Source organism: Pongo pygmaeus, chromosome 15 (genome assembly GCF_028885625.2).
Source record: "Pongo pygmaeus isolate AG05252 chromosome 15, NHGRI_mPonPyg2-v2.0_pri, whole genome shotgun sequence".
Taxonomy (NCBI): domain Eukaryota; kingdom Metazoa; phylum Chordata; class Mammalia; order Primates; family Hominidae; genus Pongo; species Pongo pygmaeus.
In genome coordinates this window covers 58,752,776-58,773,589 of record NC_072388.2, presented here as the reverse complement: position 1 = coordinate 58,773,589, position 20,814 = coordinate 58,752,776, and the positions used below count along the sequence as shown (strand labels likewise).

The following is a 20,814-nucleotide window of genomic DNA, read 5'->3' as shown; positions in this document are numbered from 1 at the left end:
CTGGACTAAGAAAGGAAAAGAGAAGACCTAAAAAATAAAATAAAAAATAAAAAAGAAGATGTAATAACTGAGACCTCAGAAATACAAAGAATTATTGAGACTATTATGAGCTATACTCTAATAAATTGGAAAACCTAGAAGACATGGATAATGTCTTCTCGAATGCATACAACCTACAAAGATTGAATCATGAAGAAATAGAAAACCTCAACAAACCCAATAACAAGTAATGAAATAGAAGCTGTAAAAAATGTCTCCCATAAAAAAAAGCCCGGTACCTGATGAATTCACTGCTGAATTCTACCAAACATTAAACCCTTTAAACCCTTTAAAAAAATTGAAGAGGAAGGAATACTTCCAAACTCATTCTACAAGGCCAGCATTATTACCCTGATACCAAAACAAAGCAAGGCAAAAAAAAAAAAAGAAAAAGAAAACTATAGGCTACTATCACTGATGAACATAGATGCAAAAATCTTCAACAAAATACTAACAAACTAAATTTAACAACACATTAAAAAGATCATTCACCATTATCAAGTGGGATTCATCTCAGGGATGCAAGGATGGCTCAACATATGCAGATCAATAAACATGTTATACCATATTAACAGAATCAAGAACAAAAACCATATGATTATTTCAATAGATGCCGAAAAGGCATTTGATAAAATTCAGTATCCTTAATAAAAACTCATCAAAATGGGTATAGAAGGAACATACCTCAAGATAATAAAGGCCAACTGTGACAAACCCATGACTAGCAGCATAATGAATGGGGAAAAATGGAAGGCCTTTGCTCTGAAGACTGGAATCAGACAAGAATGCCCACTTTTACTGCTGTTTTTCAATATAGTAGTGGAAGTACTGTCTGGAGCAATTAGGCAAGAGAAAGAAATAAAGGGCATCCAAATTGAAAAGGTAGGAGCAAAATAAGCCTTGTTTGCAGACAATGTGATCCTATACTTAGAAAAACCCAAAGTTTCCCCAAAAAATTGTTAAGAGCTAATAAATGAATTCAGTTAGGTTGCAGAATACAAAGTCAACATACAAAAATCAATAGCATTTATATATGTAAACAGCAAACAATCTGAAAAAGAAATCAAGAAGGCAATCCTGTTACAATAGCTACAAAAAGTATAAAATACCTAGGAATCAATCTAACCAAAGAAGTGAAAGATCTATGCAAGGAAAACTATAAACCTCTGATGAAAGAAATAGAAGAGGACACACAGAAAAAAGGAAATTTATTCTATGCTCATGGATTGGAATAATTAATATTGTTAAAATGACAATACATGGGAGGTTCCAAGATGGCCGAATAGGAACAGCTCCAGTCTACAGCTCCCAGCGTGAGCGACGCAGAAGACGGGTGATTTCTGCATTTCCAACTGAGGTACTGTGTTCATCTCACTGGGGCTTGTCGGACAATAGGTGCAGCCCACGGAGCATGAGCCGAAGCAGGGCAGGGCATTGCCTCACCCAGGAAGTGCAAAGGGTTGGGAAATTCCCTTTCCTAGCCAAGGGAAGCCATGACAGGTGGTACCTGGAAAATCGGGACACTCTCAGCCTAATACTGTGCTTTTCCAATGGTCTTAGCAAACGGCACACCAGGAGATTATATCCCACGCCTGGCTTGGAGGATCCCATGCCCACGGAGCCTCACTCACTGCCAGCACAGCAGTCTGACATCAAACTGCAAGGCAGCAGCAAGGCTAGGGGAGGGACATCCGCCATTGCTGAGGCTTGAATAGGTAAACAAAGCAGCTGGGAAGCTCGAACTGAGTGGAGCCAACCACAGCTCAAGGAGGCCTGCCTGCATCTGTAGATTCCACCTCTGGGGTCAGGGCATAGCTGAACAACAGGCAGCAGAAACTTCTACAGACTTAAACGTCCCTGTCTGACAGCTTTGAAGAGAGTAGTGCTTCTCCCAGCACGGAGTTTGAGATCTGAGAACGGACAGACTGCCTTCCCAAGTGGGTCCCTGACCCCTAAGTAGCCTAACTGGGAGGCACGTCCCTGTAGGGGCCGACTGACACCTCATACAGCTGGGTGCCCCTCTGAGACGAAGGTTCCAGAGGAAGGATCAGGCAGCAACATTTGCCGTTCTGCAATCTTTGCTGTTCTGCAGCCTCCACTGGTGATACCCAGGCAAACAGGGTCTGGAGTGGACCTCCAGCAAACTCCAACAGACCTGCAGCTAACTAACTGCAGGAAAACTAACAAACAGAAAGGACATCCATACCAAAAGCCCATCTGTACATCACCGTAATCAAAGACCAAAGGTAGATAAAACCACAAAGATGGGGAAAAAACAGAGCAGAAAAGCTGAAAATTCTAAAAATCTGAGTGCCTCTTCTCCTCCAAAGGAACAGAGCTCCTTGCCAGCAACGGAACAAAGCTGGATGGAGAGTGACTTTGACAAGTTGAGAGAAGAATGCTTCAGACGATTGGTAATAATAAACTTATCTGAGCTAAAGGAGGATGTTTGAACACATTGCAAATAAGCTAAAAACCTTGAAAAAGGATTAGATGAATGGCTAACTAGAATAAAAAGTATAGAGAAGTCCTTAAATGACCTGATGGAGCTGAAAACCATAGCAGGAGAACTGCGTGACATATGCACAAGCTTCAGTAGCTGATTTGATCAAGTGGAAGAAAGGGTATCAGTGATTGAACATCAAATGAATGAAATGAAGTGAGAAGAGAAGTTTAGAGAAAAAAGTAAAAAGAAATGCACAAAGCCTCCAAAAAATATGAGACTATATGAAAAGACCATATCTACGTGTGATTGGTGTACCTAAAAGTGACAGGGAGAATGGAACCAAGTTGGAAAACACTCTGCAGGATATTATCCAGGAGAACTTTCCCAACCTAGTGAGGCAGGCAAACATTAAAATTCAGGAAATGCAGAGAATGCCACAAAGATACTCCTCAAGAGGAGCAACTCCAAGACACATAATTGTCAGATTCACCAAAGTTGAAATGAAGGAAAAAATGTTAAGGGTAGTGAGGGAGAAAGGTCAGGTTACCCACAAAGGGAAGCCCATCAGACTAAAAGTGGATCTCTCAGCAGAAACTCTATGAGCCAGAAGAGAGTGGGCACCAATATTCAACATTCTTAAAGAAAAGAATTTTTAACCCAGAATTTCATACCCAGCCAAACTAAGCTTCATAAGTGAAGGAGAAATAAAATCCTTTCAGACAAACAAATGCTGAGAGATTTTGTCACCACCAGGCGTGCCTTACAAGAGCTCCTGAAGGAAGCACTAAACATGGAAAGGAATAACCGGTACCGGCCACTGCAAAAACATGCCAAATTGTAAAGGCCATCAATGCTAGGAACAAACAGCATCAACTAACGAGCAAAATAACCAGCTAACATCATAATGACAGGATCAAATTCACACATAACAATATTAACCTTATATATAAATGGGCTAAATGCTCCAATTAAAAGACACAGACTGGCAAACTGGATAAAGAGTCAAGACCCATTGGTGTGCTGTATTCAGGAGACCCATCTCACAGGCAGAGACACACATAGGCTCAAAATAAAGGGGTGGAGGAAGATCTACCAAGCAAATGGAAAACAAAAAAAGGCACGGGTTGCAATCCTAGTCTCTGATAAAACGGACTTTAAACCAACAAAGATCAGAACAGACAAAGAAGGCCATTATATAATGGTAAAGGGATCAATTCAACAAGAAGAGCTAACTATCCTAAATATATATGCACCCAATACAGGAGCACCTAGATTCATAAAGCAAGTCCTTAGAGACGTACAAAGAGACTTAGACTCCCACACAATAATAATGGGAGACTTTAACACCCCACTGTCAACATTAGACAGATCAACGAGACAGAAAGTTAACAAGGATATCCAGGAATTGAACTCAGCTCTGCACCAAGCAGACCTAATAGACATCTACAGAATTCTCCACCCCAAATCAACAAAATGCACATTCTTCTCAGCACCACATCACACTTATTCCAAAATTTACCACATAGTTGGAAGTAAAGCACTCCTCAGCAAATATAAAAGAATAGAAATTATAACTGTCTCTCAGACCACAGTGCAATCAAACTAGAACTCAGGATTAAGAAACTGACTCAAAACCGCTCAACTACATGGAAACTGAACAACCTGCTCCTGAATGACTACGGGGTACATAACGAAATGGAGGCAGAAATAAAAATGTTCTTTGAAACCAATGAGAACAAAGGCACAACATACCAGAATCTCTGGGACACATTTAAAGCAGTGTGTAGAAGGAAATTTATAACACTAAATGCGCACAAGAGAAAGCAGGAAAGATCTAAAATAGACACCCTAACATCACAATTAAAAGAACGAGAGAAGCAACAGCAAACACATTCAAAAGCTAGCAGAAGGCAAGAAATAGCTCATATCAGAGCAGAAATGAAGGAGATAGAGACACAAAAAACCCTTCAAAAAAATCAATGAATCCAGGAGCTGGTTTTTTCAAAAGATCAACAAAACTGATAGACCACTAGCAAGACTAATAAAGAAGAAAAGAGAGAAGAATCAACTAGACGCAATAAAAAATGATAAATGGGATATCACCACCGATCCCACAGAAATACAAACTACCGTCAGAGAATACTATAAACACCTCTATGCAAATAAACTAGAAAATCTAGAAGAAATGGATAAATTCCTGGACACATACGCCCTCCCAAGACTAAACCAGGAAGAAGTTGAATCCCTGAATAGACCAATAAAAGGCTCTGAAATTGAGGCAATAATTAATAGCCTACCAACCAAAAATGTCCAGGACCAGACAGATTCGCAGCCAAATTCTACCAGAGGTACAAAGAGGAGCTGGTACCATTCCTTCTGAAACTATTCCTATCAATAGAAAAAGAGGGAATCCTCCCTAACTCATTTTATGAGGCCATCATCATCCTGATACCAAAGCCTGGCAGAGACACAACAAAAGATAGAATTTTAGACCAATATCCGTGATGAACATTGATGTAAAAATCCTCAATAAAATACTGGCAAACCAAATCCAGCAGCACATCAAAAAGCTTATCCACCACGATTAAGTCAGCTTCATCACTGGGATGCAAGGCTGGTTCAACATTCACAAATCAATAAATGTAATCCATCATATAAACAGAACCAAGGACAAAAACTACATGATTATCTCAATAGATACATAGAAGGCCTTCGACAAAATTCAACAGCCCTTCATGCTAAAAACTCTCAATAAACTAGGTATTGATGGAACGTATCTCAAAATAATAAGAGCTATTTATGACAAACCCACAGCCGATATCATACTGAATGGGCAAAAACTGGAAGCATTCCCTTTGAAAACTGGCACAAGACAGGGATGCCCTCTCTCACCACTCCTATTCAACATAGTGTTGGAAGTTCTGGCCAGGGCAATCAGGCAAGAGAAAGAAATAAAGCGTATTCATTTAGGAAAAGAGGAAGTCAAATTGTCCCTGTTTGCAGATGACATGGTTGTATACTTGGAAAACCCCATCGTCTCATCCCAAAATCTCCATAAGCTGATAAGCAACTTCAGCAAAGTTGCAGGATAGAAAGTCAATGTGCAAAAATCACAAGCATTCCTATACACCAATAATAGACAAACAGAGAGCCAAATCATGAGTGAACTCCCATTCACAATTGCTTCAGAGAAAATAACTAGGAATCCAACTTACAAGGGATGTGAAGGACCTCTTCAAGGAGAACTACAAACCACTACTAAACGAAATAATAGAGGACACAAACAAATGGAAGAACATTCCATGCTCATGGATAGGAAGAATCGATACTGTGAAAATGGCCATACTGCCCAAGGTAATTTATAGATTCAATGCCATCCCCATCAAGCTACCAATGACTTTCTTCACAAAATTGGAAAAAACTACTCTAAAGTTCATATGGAACCAAAAAAGAGCCCACATTGCCAAGACAATCCTAAGTCAAAAGAACAAAGCTGGAGGCATCATGCTACCTGACTTCAAACTATACTACAAGGCTACAGTAACCAAAACAGCATAGTACTGGTACCAAAACAGAGATATAGACCAATGGAACAGAATAGAGCCCCTGGAAACAATACCACACATCTACAACCATCTGGTCTTTGATAAACCAGACAAAAACAAGCAATGGGGAAAGGATTCCCTATTTGATAAATGGTGCTGGGAAAACTGGCTAGCCATATGTAGAAAGCTGAAACTGGATCCCTTCCTTACATCTTATACAAAAATTAATTCAAGATAGATTAAAGACTTAAATGTTAGACCTAAAACCATAAAAACCCTAGAAGAAAACCTAGACAATACCATTCAGGCCATAGACATGGACAAGGACTTCACGACTAAAACACCAAAAGCAATGGCAACAAAAGCCAAAATTGACAAATGGGATCTAATTAAACTGAAGAGCTTCTGCACAGCAAAAGAAACTACCATCAGAGTGAACAGCATGAGATCCACTTTTTTAGCTCCCACATACGAGTGAGGACATGTGATATTTGTCTTTCTGTGCCTGGCTTATTTTACTTAACATAATGGTTTCCAATTCCATCCATATTGCTGCAAATAACAGGATTTCATTCTTTTTATGGCTGAATAATGTTCCATTGTGTAGCTATACCATATTTTCTTTATCCATTCATCCACTGATGGGCGCTTAGGTTGATTCCATATTTTGGCTATTATGAATAATGCTGCAATAAACATAGGAGTGCAGGTATCCTGTATTGATTTCCTTCCTTTTAGATACATACCCAGTAGTGGAATGGCTGTATCATATGGAAGTTCTATCGTTAGTTTTTTAAGGAACCTCCATACTGTTTACCATAATGGTAATTTATATTCCCACCAACAGTGTACACAGGTTCCCCTTTCTCCACATCCTTACTAGCATCTGTTATTGCCTGTTTTTTTTTATATAAGCCATATTAACTGGGATAAAATGATACCACATTGTGGTTTGGTTTGCATTTCTCTGATTATTAGTGACTTTGAGCATTTTTTTTTTTTTTGTAAACCTGTTGGCCATTTGTATGTCTTCTTTTGAGAAATGTCTTTTCAGACCTTTTGCCAGTTTTAAAATTTGATTATTTATTTATTTTTTGCTGTTAAGTTGTTGGAGCTCTTATGTGTTCTGATTATTAATCCCTTGTCAGATGGATTGATTACAAATATTTTCTCCCATTCTGTGGGTTGTAGCTTTACTTTGTTGATTATTTACTTTGCTGTACAGAAGCTTTTCAGCTTGATGTAATCCCATTTATCCATTTTTGCTTTGGTTGCTTGTGCTTTTGATGTCTTACACAATATTTGCCCAAATCATTGTCTCATGAAGACAAAGACTAGATTGGTGGTTACCAGAGTCTGAGACGGGGAGCGGGGATGAGAGACGGGAATGAAAGGAATAATAAAGAATATAAATATATTTATTTCCACTAAACTGGACATTTAAAAATGTAAAGATGGTAAATTGTATATGTATATTTTACATCAATACAAATTTTTAAAAATAAATGAAAAACAATTCATGAAAGTACTATGACAGCAATACATTAAAAATTTACAGGCCGAACACGGTGGCTCACCCCTGTAATCCTAGCACTTTGGGAGGCCGAGGCACGTGGATCATGAGGTCAGGAGATTAAGACCATCCTGGCCAACGTGGTGAAACTCTGTCTCTACTAAAAATACAAACAATTAGCCAGGCATGGAGGCACGCGTCTGTAGTCTCAGCTACTCGGGAGGCTGAGGAAGAATTGCTTGAACCCGGGAGGCAGAGGCTGCAGTGAACTGAGATAGCGCCACTGCACTCCATCTTGGGTGACAGAGAGAGACTCTGTCTCAAAAAAAAAAAAAAAAAAAAATTACATGAAAAGGCCAATTTTCTAGATAATACAACTTCTCAGAATAACTTTTTAAGAAATACAAACATGACTAGCTTTACAGCCATTAAAGAATTTAAGTAGTTTAAAATATAACCTCAAAAAATATTAAGCTCAGAGAGTTCTAGAGATAAGGTTTAATTATCCTTCCAGAAGAATATGAGACATTGCATATAAAAACTCCATAGATTGGAGAAAGAGGGAATGCTCCCAAATTATTTTATGAAGCAAGTAAAACTTTGAGAGAGTTGAAAAGAATACTAAAAGAAGATAAAATTATAGGATAACTTTACTTATTTCCATGGACACAGATATGCTACATAAAATATTAGCAAATTGAATCCAATAAAATATAAAACATGACCAAGAAGTATTCATCCCAGGAATTTCAAGATGGTTTATCACTAGTCTATTAATGTAATTTACCATATTAACAGATTAAAGAGAAAAACTATATTACCAATTACTGAAAAGGCAATGCCCATTCAAGACAAAACCGGTAGGAAACTGGAACTAGAAAGGAATTTCCTTAAACTTTTTTAGGTTATCTTCCTATAACCTACTGCAAACATCATATTAAGTAGTGACAACTTTAAAGCATTCTTTCGAAATTAGTAACTTACTATAAGTACTTCTAATTCAACACTGTACTAGAGGTCCTAGATAGCACACTAAGAGAAGCAAAGGAAATTAAAAATATGAGAATTGGAAAGAAATGATAGTCATATTTGCAGATAATAGTCTATAGAGAAAATCCAAAAAAATTTACAAACCATTAGAATTAAAAAGAGGGTTCAGCAAGATTCCTAGATAAAAAGCAATATACAAAAATCAGAATGTATACACTCCAGCAACAAACAATTAGGAAAATATAAAAAAGACACTATTTTTAAAAGCAATTAAAACAATAAATCTAACCAAAGATGATTAAAATCTTTATGGTGAAAATTACAAATATTTATTCAAAGACATGAAATAAATGGAGTGATATATATGTTTATGAATGCGAAGGTTGAATACTATAAATATTAGGGAACACTGTTTATTGCTATTTCCTTCTTGGTGGAAGTACCTGTATGATGTGGCCCTCCTGGGTTTTCTCAACCCCTTCACTTCCTCTCTACTAGGGGAAGTGGAGTGATTTAACTCCCTTCTTGGGAAGAGAGTGTTCTGGAAGAATGTGCTTTGCTCTCCAAGAGAAGCTCTCCTCCTGTGCGGAGAAAGCTCAGTGTAGTATTTTCTATATCTGGGTGATCATGATTGACTATTTCTGAGATCTGATAACATGCTCCTTTGACTTCTCACTAAGCTAAGCTGATATTTTTGCCTCTCCATTGTCATATTTCTCAATCTGTTTAGAAATTGGGTGAACAAGGGTGCTACTTATTGGGTCCCCTCAAAGATTCCAACAGGAAAGGTTGCAAATGTCTCCCCAAACTAATTTATAAATTGAATGTCATTCCAATTAAAATATCAACAAGATTCTCATGTAACTTGAGGAGTTAGTTCCTAAAATTTATAGAAAAGTATAAAGGGCCAAGAATAGCCAAGGCAGTGAAGAAAGAGAAAGAAATAATGAGAAAGAGAAGGAGGTGAAAGAGGAAGAATTAGAGGAGCTTATTCTACCAGACATCAAGGCTTACTACAAAACATTAATTAATTAACACTATATAATATTGGCACAGGGATAGAAAAATAGGCCAAGGAATACAATGTTGAAACCTGAAACAGACCTTCTTATTTATACACGACAATAACAGTTTGCACTGTAATCAGTTGGAAGAAGTCAATAAATTTGGGCTGGGATAACTGGCTATGCTTACAGAAACATAAAATTAAATCCCTTTCTAATACCATATAAAAATAAATTTTATAAAACTACCAGTAAATTAACTAATAAGTTAGAATGGTAACATACTCACTGGATTGCCATACACTGTAAGCTCCCTGAGAGTAGAGATAACATCAAGTTTTTCCAGTTCTGTGATATCCTATTCAAAAGTTAATCAGTAAGTTATTATTTGGTTAGACTCAACATCTTAAAATATAGACTAATTTGAAGTAATTATATGTAAGTGTTAGATTGCAGCTAGCTCATGATTGAATTCTCTGAAGTGAGCTTGAGTGACAGTATTCTGTATTCTTGAATAAAGGCAGAGCTGTGTACTGTAGATTTCAAATACATGACTGGCAAAGACAACAGCCTAACATGGAAAATTGGCTATATAGCAGCACTTGCAAGAAAAGACCAAATTTTTTCTCAGAATTATGATTTATTCTAGGACTCAGATTATATTTGGTTAATTCCTCCAGCACATTGACCAAAAAGTATGGAAAAGGTGAATCGAATCTAAAAATGTTAAAGGTACATAATTAAACACAACCTTAACAATAAAGGAATGTGTGATATTGAGTGGATTGCATCTTGATATACTTGCTGGGAATATATATAGCTGAAAAACTATTTCTCATGTTAAATAATTTGCCTTTCTATTGCATAGCATTATTTATTAGCTTCCATTTAACATTGGTGAAAGTTTGCAAATACATTTTAGTTTTTGTAAAATTATTTCTAAAATGCTATTTCTGACAAACTTTAGCCAACAAGCTCAGCCTAAGGTTGTTGCTAGTTCATGTAATACAACAAAGTTATTGACATGCCTGTATTCCTTTGTGGAATTACAAGTGGACATATAGCAAATTCTTCTAGTAACTGTAAAAATATTTAGACCCTATTTTAGATCATGTGGAAGTGAATTTGATTTTTAAAATGACTGATCTTTACTATTTTAATTTTGGAAGTATCATAAATGAGGGCTTTGAAAAATCTGTAAATCTATAGAGATATTGTGCATTTTTACCCACAAGCAGTTTCTATCTGTGGAACCAAAGCCTGATCGGTAATCATGGACATGTGAAAAGTCTTACATTATTTTCTCAAATTAAACCGAACATAACAGTAGTCACTAGTGAAATATTCCTAATCAAAATGTGTTTTTCACAGAAAATGTTAATATGGGAAATAGACTATTAAATCTGTAGAAGATAATGATGGCATAAACTTTTAAAGAGACATCAGGGAAACTAATATGTCCATAATTGTGGGGAGAGGGCTGATGGTTTCCCATTTTTAATATGCAGCATTTTTTTTTTACAGTAGTGTGCTGCTACTGGCTCACAAAAAGTCAATTAGTAAATTTTTAGGAATTTTGTGAGATAGTGTGTTAGCCTGAAATTGGCTATGACAGAAGAAATTATACCACAGAAATTGGCAAATATTACTAATTAGGGATTTTTTCCCTCTTGGAGAGCCAGTTGTTCAGCATTAATCAGGATACCAATGGTTGTTACAATGTCAGCGTAAGTACTTAAGGCAGTCATAATAATAATTATGCCTGGATTGGGGCCTTCGCTGAGGACAGGAAATAGCAATAGACTATTCTTGGGGTTATTTTCAGCTTCAGGTGATTAATTATATGTTTAAAAGTAGACAGAGTAGCTGGATGCCAGGTAGGGGAATCATTTACACACAGGGATCAAACAGGACTATCAAGGTGAATTAAATAATGAATCTTTCAATTGTGTTTCTGTGATTCTTCCTTTAGAAGCAAGACGATAGACAACAATTTGCTAAATCTACATTATTGGACATGATGGCTAAGTAAAAAGCATCACACCAGAATCAAGGGTATATATTATATTTTATCGAGGATATAGCTTCTGAAGGATGTTAAAGTAGGTCAATGAGGGGCTGCATATACCTTCACTTGAAACATTGTTCCTTTGTTAATTTTTCTAGGCTTTCTCCCTTCTATCAATCTTTATCAACCCAAAGTTTGCAATCTGATTGTCCCTTTGTTGAAGTTAATGCTGGTATCAGCCTGCCCATGTTGGTATGAATCTAGAGACAGAATCTCTCTCAAAAATCAAATTTGAAGTGAGAGTTCAGAAGTTTGAAGACAATATGTTTTCAGTAGAATTCAACAGAATTTCCAACATAACATTCCTATTCCTCTGAGTTCATTTTTTTTCTCAGCTAGATGTATGGTCACATTAAGGTACTATAATATTAATGGTTAGAATAAGCTTAATGGCAAAATGATCAATCTAAATTCAATGGAAAATACCATTTCAAGGATAAAAATAAAGAAGGGCTGGTCATTAAATAATCAATAATGCTCACTTCTTCATTCAATGATATGTAGAATCTCTCATGATATATAAGTTGTCATTTAGCTATATTAGATTTTGAAAATAAATAAGCTTGACTAAGTATAGTTGTTATACCAGCTGATCTCTATCCATTCATTTGCTTAAGAGGGATAGAGGAGTAGAGAGGTGGGGCAGGGACACTCTTGGGGAAAAGCAGATTACCAGGTCTAATCTGGTAACTGGACAGCCTGTCAAATAAAGCAATGATACTTGCTAGGAAGAAAGTCCTCATTTATGATATTCTCTTAGCAGATCTTCTTGGTTAAGGACTGCCTATAATAAATAAACCTAGAATCTATAGAATTATAAGGCATGGATCCCTATAAAATGTCACATAATTTCAAGTTTAAAATGGAGATGTTTCATAAATGAAACACTCCCCTACTATATAAGATCACCTCATGGAATCTCACTTGAAGACCTCACATTTTATTCTAAGCTCGACGGTGTATGTAATGTGGAAAGGAAGGGCCTGAGAAGGCACTAGGCATGTCCTGGGCCCTGTGTGTCCTTGAAATTATTTATAAAGCTTGATACCAGGTAAGATCTCTGATGAGTGTTAAGTCTGATTTGACAGTCTTTTTTGTAGCTCAGTTGCTATCACTGGAAAGATCTCCATAGAAGGGCAATTTTCCTAATTTAGATTTCTTCTGGATAAATCTTAGGAAGAATCATCCCCAGTTTTGGCAGGCTTTTCTCAGATGAATGTTTGAATCTGTATAAATTAGTTGTATACTATTTTTATCTGTATGTACATTCCCTAATTGCTTTATAGAAAGGGGCATGGCTCATGATTTCCTTCTAACCTTGTCCAGGGCTTTTAAAAAATCTCCCCCAGAAAAGGCTTCCTGAACTCTATAGCAAGCAGAGCCACAAACAAACATTTATGGAGAATGTATTATGTACTGGGTACTATGCTATATACTGATAGAAATGTGGACAAGATAGACTTGGTCTCTGCCCTTGGCGGGTAGTCCAGAGTTCAGTTTGCCTTTGAGGCTATCTTAGAGGTATTGGCAGAAGTAGAAAAGTTGGTAAAAGGAGAGCTAACAGTCCACCACAGAAATGCTAAGAGAAATGTGAGGGCTGTATAAGGTTATGTCTTCAACTCTTATCTGTATGCTATCTCAGGAGAGAGTCTGAGCAGTTCAGTTGGGGCAGTGACCTAAAAGTAACAGGTTAAATTCTGAGCAGGTAAAACTAAGCCAGGATCCTATCTAAGGAAGCCTTGAGTGGGGAGAGATATAATATTAAAGCCAAGTCAAAGTCCATTATCAGGAGCTGATTCAAATGCCGGGTAGAACAAGAACATATGACAAGTTTAAGGGGCCAAAGGAAGTCCGGAATCGAGATTCAGAAACAACTTGGACCAAGAGCAGTCAAGGAACAAATGAGAACTCTCAGAGAGGGCTGATGAGATGAGCCTTAGAACACATAGAACTAATCTTTGTTAATGAGCTTGTGCATGTTGCTTTGTCCAGTTCTTAAGTCTAGAAGTAGGGTGGATATTTCTGCATCACAGACTATTTCTATGACTTGAAATATAGATGGTATATAAGTGATAAATAACATACTAGCAACATTTTCATTGGTGTGTTTGGAAGCTTTATGTTCAGAACTCAGAGAAACTAAAGCTTGTAAATCCCATAATAAAAAAATAATAATGTTACCTGGATTTTATTATATCCTAGGAAGAGTTTCTCTAGTTTTACCAAAGATTGTAATTTGCCCAGTTCTCGTAGTCTGTTTTCCTCCAAGTGAAGTGCCAATAAAGAACTTGGTTTGGCAAAAGCACTGTCATTAAATGATCGGATGCGATTATGGTCCACTACCAATTCCTGAAGGACTACTAAGTTGTCAAGCCCTTCAACTTGGCTGATTTCATTACCTAAAAAGAGATAAGTCATGATATATCAAGTGAGCCCAAACTTCCTGAAGTAAAGGATATCTACTTACATTTAAATATTTTTTAATCAGATGATTTGTCAAAAGAAGTAAAGGATTCAAGAAACTTATTTCCAAAGAGAAATTGAAATGTAATTTACAGGAAGGTAGGATCATCATAAAATAATATTTGCTAAAATTTCTCATTTGTGAATTTGAAAGATCAGGATATGATGTACAGAATGTACTGAATTGATCTAATATGTCTGTTCGGTAATTAAGTGTTAAAATAGTTGGTATTGACAAAAGTAGATATAGAAAACTGCTGCAAAAGATATGCTTCCTGAGTATATTAGTACTCTAATAGATATTACTATAGTATATTTAATTATTTCTTAAAATAGACTAATTTGTTGTATTGTGTTAGAAGAATACACATTAATTATGCTGTTCTTTCTCATATTTTTGCACTGCAATCATATTAAACACATCAAAGTTCATTTAATTCTTCAAAACTCTAAACCTTACTTATAACCTATGATTTCTTTCTATTGTAGCTATCAATAGCTATATAAATATTAATGATAACTTATATGAAGACTCTTCAATTTACAAAATGGTTTTATATGTACAGTATTTTCTATTAGAGTCTCAAAATACTGCAGGGGAAATATTTTATCTCTTTTTTCTAATCAGAAAATTGAGGGTCAGAGAAATTAAGTGGCTTTCTCAAAGACATAAAAATGGCAATATCAGGCCTAACTTAGACCTTTTACATTTTAAGCTCAATTATCTTTCTAGTATGCCATACTACATTTCAGTCAATATTCATTCTCCTTGATTATTATGTGCTGAATTGTGTCCCCCTCCAATTCATATGTGAAAATCCTAACCTCCAGTACCTCAAAATGTGACTGTATTTGGAGACAGCGTCTTTAAAAAGATAATTAAGGTTAAAATGAGGTCATTGGGATGAGCGTTAATTTAATATGGCTAGTGTCCTCTTAAGAACTGGCATAAAGACAGACACATAGACCAAGGCAACAGAATAGAGAACCCAGAAATAAATCCACACATTTACAGTCAACTCATTTTTGACAAAGGTGCTAAGAACACACATTGGGGAAAAGACAGTCTCTTCAATAAATGATGGGTGGAAAACTGGATATCCATATGTAGAAGAAATGCAACTTGACCCCTGTCTCTCATCATATACAAAAATAAAATCAAAATGGACTTGACAAAGATTTCTTGTGTAATACCTCAAAAGCACAGGCAACCAAAGCAAAAATGGACAAATGGAACTGCATCAAGCTAAAAAGCTCCTGAACAGCAAAGGAAACAATCAACGAAGTGAAGAGATAGCATACAGAATGGGAGAAAGTATTTGTAAACTACCCATCTGACAAGGGATTAATAACCAGAATGTATAAGGAGCCCAAACAACTCAACAGGAAAAAGGTCTGCATAGACATTTCTCAAAAGAAGAAATACAAATGGTCATCAGGTATATGGAAAAATGCTCAGCATTACTAATCATAAGGGAAATACAAATGAGATATCATCTCACCCCAGTAAAAATGGCTTTTATCCAAAAGCCAGGCAATCATAAATGCTGACAAGGATATAGAGAAAGGGGTAGAATGTCTTCAAAGCTCTTTTCAGCCTTTCATTCATCTTTCTGTGTGCTTACTTTTGAAGTAAGCACATACATTTATGACTTCACCTGTCACTTCCATTGTGATCATTCTAAAATAATGTATCTCTAATCCTGACTTGTGGTCCAGTACTATTGCTAGAAAAAGTGTCTATTTTTAATACATCAAAATTGTTACAACATAAACTGATCTTTCCCTACTCCCAAATGAGCAACATTTCCCAATGACTTTAGTTTTAGTACCTCCTCTTGCCCAATCTCCCAGTGAAATTATAAAAACATCTGGGACAGTTTTTCTCTTTATTTTACATCTAATTAGCCACTAAGTTCTAATATTTATTCCTTTTAAACTGCCTTTTGGACTCACCTCTTACCACTCCCACTGCCAGCACTCTAGTCTATGCCCTTATTATGTCATTCAAGCTGGATAGAAACTGCATGTGCTTTGGAGGTAGATAGATCTAGGTTTGACTTTGTACCATAACACACACTGGTACAAACTTGGCAAATTATTAAACCACACTGAATGTCACTTTCTTTTTTTTTTTTTTTGTAAAATATATGTAACAATCCTTACCATGTAGAGTTGCTGTGAAGATTAAATATGACAATCTATGTAAACAAACACCTTGCCCAGTGACTCCATAAATGGCAGCTGTTATTGTCAGAGTAAACTGCCTCACTTCCTGAATAATGCTGCCCTACTCTAATTTGCCATGCTCACCATGGCATCAGAACACACTCCTCCCTTACATTATTAGATTGAAATAGACCTTCCAGGGTTAGGTTGTCTGCTTTTTTGTATGTCAGTGTGTCTTTTAAAATATCTGGGCAGGGAGTGGTGGCTCACACCTGTAATCCCACCATTTTGGGAGGCTGAGGTGAAAGGATCTCTTAAGGCCAGGAGTCTGAGACCAGCCTGGGTAACAAATTGAGACCCTGTATTAAAAAAAAAAAAAAAAAGAAAAATTAAAAAATTAGCCAGGCATGGTGGCACAAGCCTATAGTCCCGGCTACTCAGGAGGCTGAGGTGGGAGGATCACTTGGGCTCCAGAGGTTAAGCCTGCAGTGAGCTATGATTGTGCCAATGCACTCCAGCCTGGGTGATAGAGAGAGACCCTTTCTCAAAAAATAATAAGTAATAAAATAAAAAAAAGAAAAAAAACAACCAAAAAAACACAAAAACAAAAACCAATCTGTCACAGCCATAAAAAAGAATGAAATCATGCCCTCTACCGCAGCCTGAATGGAGCTGGAGGCCATTATCCTCAGTGAACTAACTCAGAAACAGAAAATCAAATACTGCATGTTCTTACCTACACGTGGGAGCTAAGCAATAAGTACACAGTAAGTACACTCCAACAATAAGTACACCACAAAAAGGGGGAGAATGGGAGGGGGGTGAGGGTTGAAAAATTACCTATTGGATACTATATTCACTATTCAGGCAATGGGTACACTAGCAGCCCAATTCCAACCAGTACATAATACCATGTTAACAAACATACACATGTACCCCTTGAATCTAAAATAATTTTTTTTTAAAAAAAGATCTGTCATTGTGCTGAATTTCTTGTTTTTAAGGCCAAGTCTCCAGGTTCTTGATCCAAATCACAAGTGCTTTTGATAGATGCATTCAAATTTTTAAAAATATGGTCTAGAAAGGCATGTCTTTGAGAAGTTACTATACTCAGATCAACTACCTCAATGTCTCCCCACATGTCCCACTGACGGATGTACCTGCCTTTCTCCTATGCCATTAAAAATTATTATTAGACTAATGTCCCAAGCCCTGTGTTTTTCTCATGCTACTTTTCTAAAAGTTTCAAGCTCCTACCTATTGTTGACTACATCCTGTACAAATTTCTCTGCTTGGCTTTCCCTACTTTGGTCCTGGCTCTATATTTTCAACCTCAATTTTTCACTATTCCACAAAACTAAAAAATTACTAATTGTTGGTGGGAGTGTAAATTAGTTCAAACATTGTGGAAGACAGTGTGGCAATTCCTCAAGGATCTAGAACCAGAAATACTGTTTGACCCAGCAACCCCATTACTGGGTATATACCCAAAGGATTATAAATCATTCTACTATAAAGACACGTGCACACATATGTTTATTGCAGCACTATTCACAATAGCAAAGACTTGGAACCAGCCCAAATGCCCATCAATGTTAGACTGGATAAAGAAAATGTGGCACATATATACCATGGAATACTATGTAGCCATAAAAAAGAATGAGTTCATGTCTTTTGTAGGGAAATGGATGAAGCTGGAAACCATCATTCTCAGCAAACTAACATAGGAACAGAAAACCAAACACTGCATGTTCTCACTCATAAGTGGGAGTTGAACAGTGAGACCACATGGACACAGGGAGGGAAACATCACACACTGGGGCCTGTCAGGGAGTAGGGGGACAAGGGAAGGGAAAGCATTAGGAGAAATACCTAATGTAGATGATGGGTTGTTGGGTGCAGCAAACCACCATGGCACATGTATACCTATGTAACAAACCTGCGCATTCTGCACATGTATCCCAGAACTTGAAGTATAATAAAAAAATTACTGTAAAGTAATGAGGCTTATTTAAATAAAAACTAAATAAAATGATCTCATATATTGAAATGAGGATTATTTATCAAATTAATCATGTTTAGAGGATTTATAACTCTCTTAGAAAAGTGTGTAATCTTTGTTCTCATCAGCTTGTTCCCTTTTCAAGTGTTGGCCCATAGACACCACAGTCATGTCCTGTGACTCTTTTCCTCCTCCCCCTGCTTGCAAAGCACTCAGTAATGCTCACCTTCAATCTAGATTCTATCACTCCTTTAAAGAGTTCTATACATGCCGACGAGCTAATCTTTTAATTTCTCTTTTCTCTGAACTTCTATTGCACTTAAGTTAGTAATACATAGTCTGAACTTCATCTTTGTCTCAGTACATCTCCACAGATCTTAAGCTACTTAGAGCAAGGATTTCAATGATACATAATTATACCAACATAGTACTTCCATATCTTTCATAGTACTTACCACAATTCTGGGTTTAATAAATACTTGTGAATTATCCACTTTTTTTTATTGTTTTTTAAGTTGAATATGATATACAAGTAAATTATGATGTAATACTATATATATATTCTCAGAATACTGCATTGACCTTTAAAAATGGTTTCTAAAAATATGTAAGTAACCAAGAAAAATCCATTTGTGATTATTAAAATATTTTTGTCTATGAATCTGAGTAAATACTGATGCTTATATTTGCTTATCAAAACAGAATGATGATAAAATTAGTTTTTAAAAATAAAGACTTATACAATAACAGTATTTCTACTTACCCTGTAGAAACAGGAATTTTAAATTTCTTAGTCTGTTAAGTTGTAGCTGGATCAAATTACAAATTCCATTGTAGCCCAAATGAAGAACTTCTAAACTGTGCATTATCGGAGGCAAATTTTCACTGCTCATTATATCTCTGAAACATAGGTAAGTTTGAGGCCATAAACTTAACTTCAAACCAGCTATATTATAAAAAGACAGTTTGGTATGTGTTTACTATAAACTGAAGTTAAGAAAATATAAATTTATTAATACATCAGAATTAAGCTCAATACAGTCTTTATATTTTATATAATAATACTTATTCTTTAAAAAGAATGGTCTAGAATAAAGAAGTACATAAGGTATTACAATGAAAAGCAATAGAAAATGCAATCAGGCAAGAAAAAAATGCATCCAGATTGGAAAGGATTAAATAAAACTGTCTTTATTTTCAGATGACATGATCCTGTATTTAGAAAATCCTAAAAGATCCACCAAAAAACTACTTGAAGCAATAAGGGAGTTTAGCAAGGTCACAGGATAAAAGGTTAATGTACAAAAATCAACTGACTTTTCTACCTACCAGCAATAAATAATCTGAAAATGAAATTAAGCAAAAATTCTTTTCACGAAGTATAAAAAAGAATAAGATACTTCAGCATAAATTTAATAAAAAGTGGAAAATCTATACACAGAGAACTACAAAACATTACTGAGAGAAATTAACAAAGATCTAAATAGAGAAATATTCTATGTGTATGGATTAGAAGATTCCATATTACTAAAATGGCAATTCTCCCAAATTGATCAATAGATTCATTTAATACAATCTCTATCAAAAGCCCAGAAGACATCCCCCCCACTCACTGCGAATAACCATCTTATCCTAAAATTTATAAAGAAATGCAAAGAATCTAGAATATTCAAAACAATCTTTTAAAAGAACAAAGCTGGAGAGCTTAAATCACTGATTTTAAAATTTTTAATAAAACCACAGTAATCAAACCAGTCTAGTACTGGCACAAAAGGACAGACATACAGATCAATGGAACAGAACTGAACAGAAATAAACTCTTACATTTATGCTTAACTGATTTTTAGCAAAGGTGCCAAAACAATTCAATAGAGGAAAGGAGAGTGTTCTAAAGAAATGGTGCCCAGACAACTGAATATCCATATACAAAAATAGATTTAGACCTCACTCCTACCTCACAACATACACAAACATTAACTCAAAATAGACCATAGGACTCGATGTAAGAGTGAAAACATAAAACTTTTTAAAGAAAACAAGAGAACATCTTTGTGACCTTAGGTTAGGCAAAGAATTATTACATATAACACCTAAATTGCAATCTGTAAGAGAAAAGATGATAAATTAGACTTTATCAAAATTAAAATTTCTTCAAAGACATCATTTAAGAAAATGAAAAGAGAAGCCACAGATTGAGAAACAATATCTGTAAATCATTTATTTAATAAAGGGCTTACCCCCAGTATAAAGACACTTAATAATGAAAAGCCAAGAACCTAATTAAACAATTAGGTTTTTCAGGTTTTAGATTGAAATAGAGATTTTACCAAAGAAGATATATGAAGTATTAATAAGCATATGAAAAACTGCTCAACACTATTTGTGATTAGTAAAATGCAAATTAAAACCACAATGAGATACCACTTCAAATGTATTAGAATGGCTATACTATAAAAGATGAGCAATAACAAGCATTGGCAAAGATGTGCAAGAATTAGAATCTTCATATGCTACTGGTGATAATGAAAAATGGTGCAACCATTTTGGAAAACAGTTTAGCGGTTTCTTAAATAGC

At 35.8% G+C, this 20,814-nt stretch overlaps 1 protein-coding gene across 5 annotated transcripts in view; it reads right to left on the bottom strand.

Moving 5' to 3' along the window:
* Nucleotides 1-20,814, bottom strand: part of LRRC9 (leucine rich repeat containing 9) — a 154,716-nt gene that overhangs the window by 24,614 nt on the left and 109,288 nt on the right. For all 5 annotated transcript variants that reach the window (XM_054447570.2, XM_054447572.2, XM_054447574.2 and 2 more), the window contains 3 exons: nucleotides 19,003-19,139; nucleotides 13,787-14,004; nucleotides 9,827-9,895 (listed from right to left, as the gene is read on the bottom strand). In XM_054447570.2, coding sequence (XP_054303545.2) covers nucleotides 9,827-9,895; nucleotides 13,787-14,004; nucleotides 19,003-19,139 — 424 coding nt within the window. The remainder of the gene's footprint in view (nucleotides 1-9,826; nucleotides 9,896-13,786; nucleotides 14,005-19,002; nucleotides 19,140-20,814) is intronic.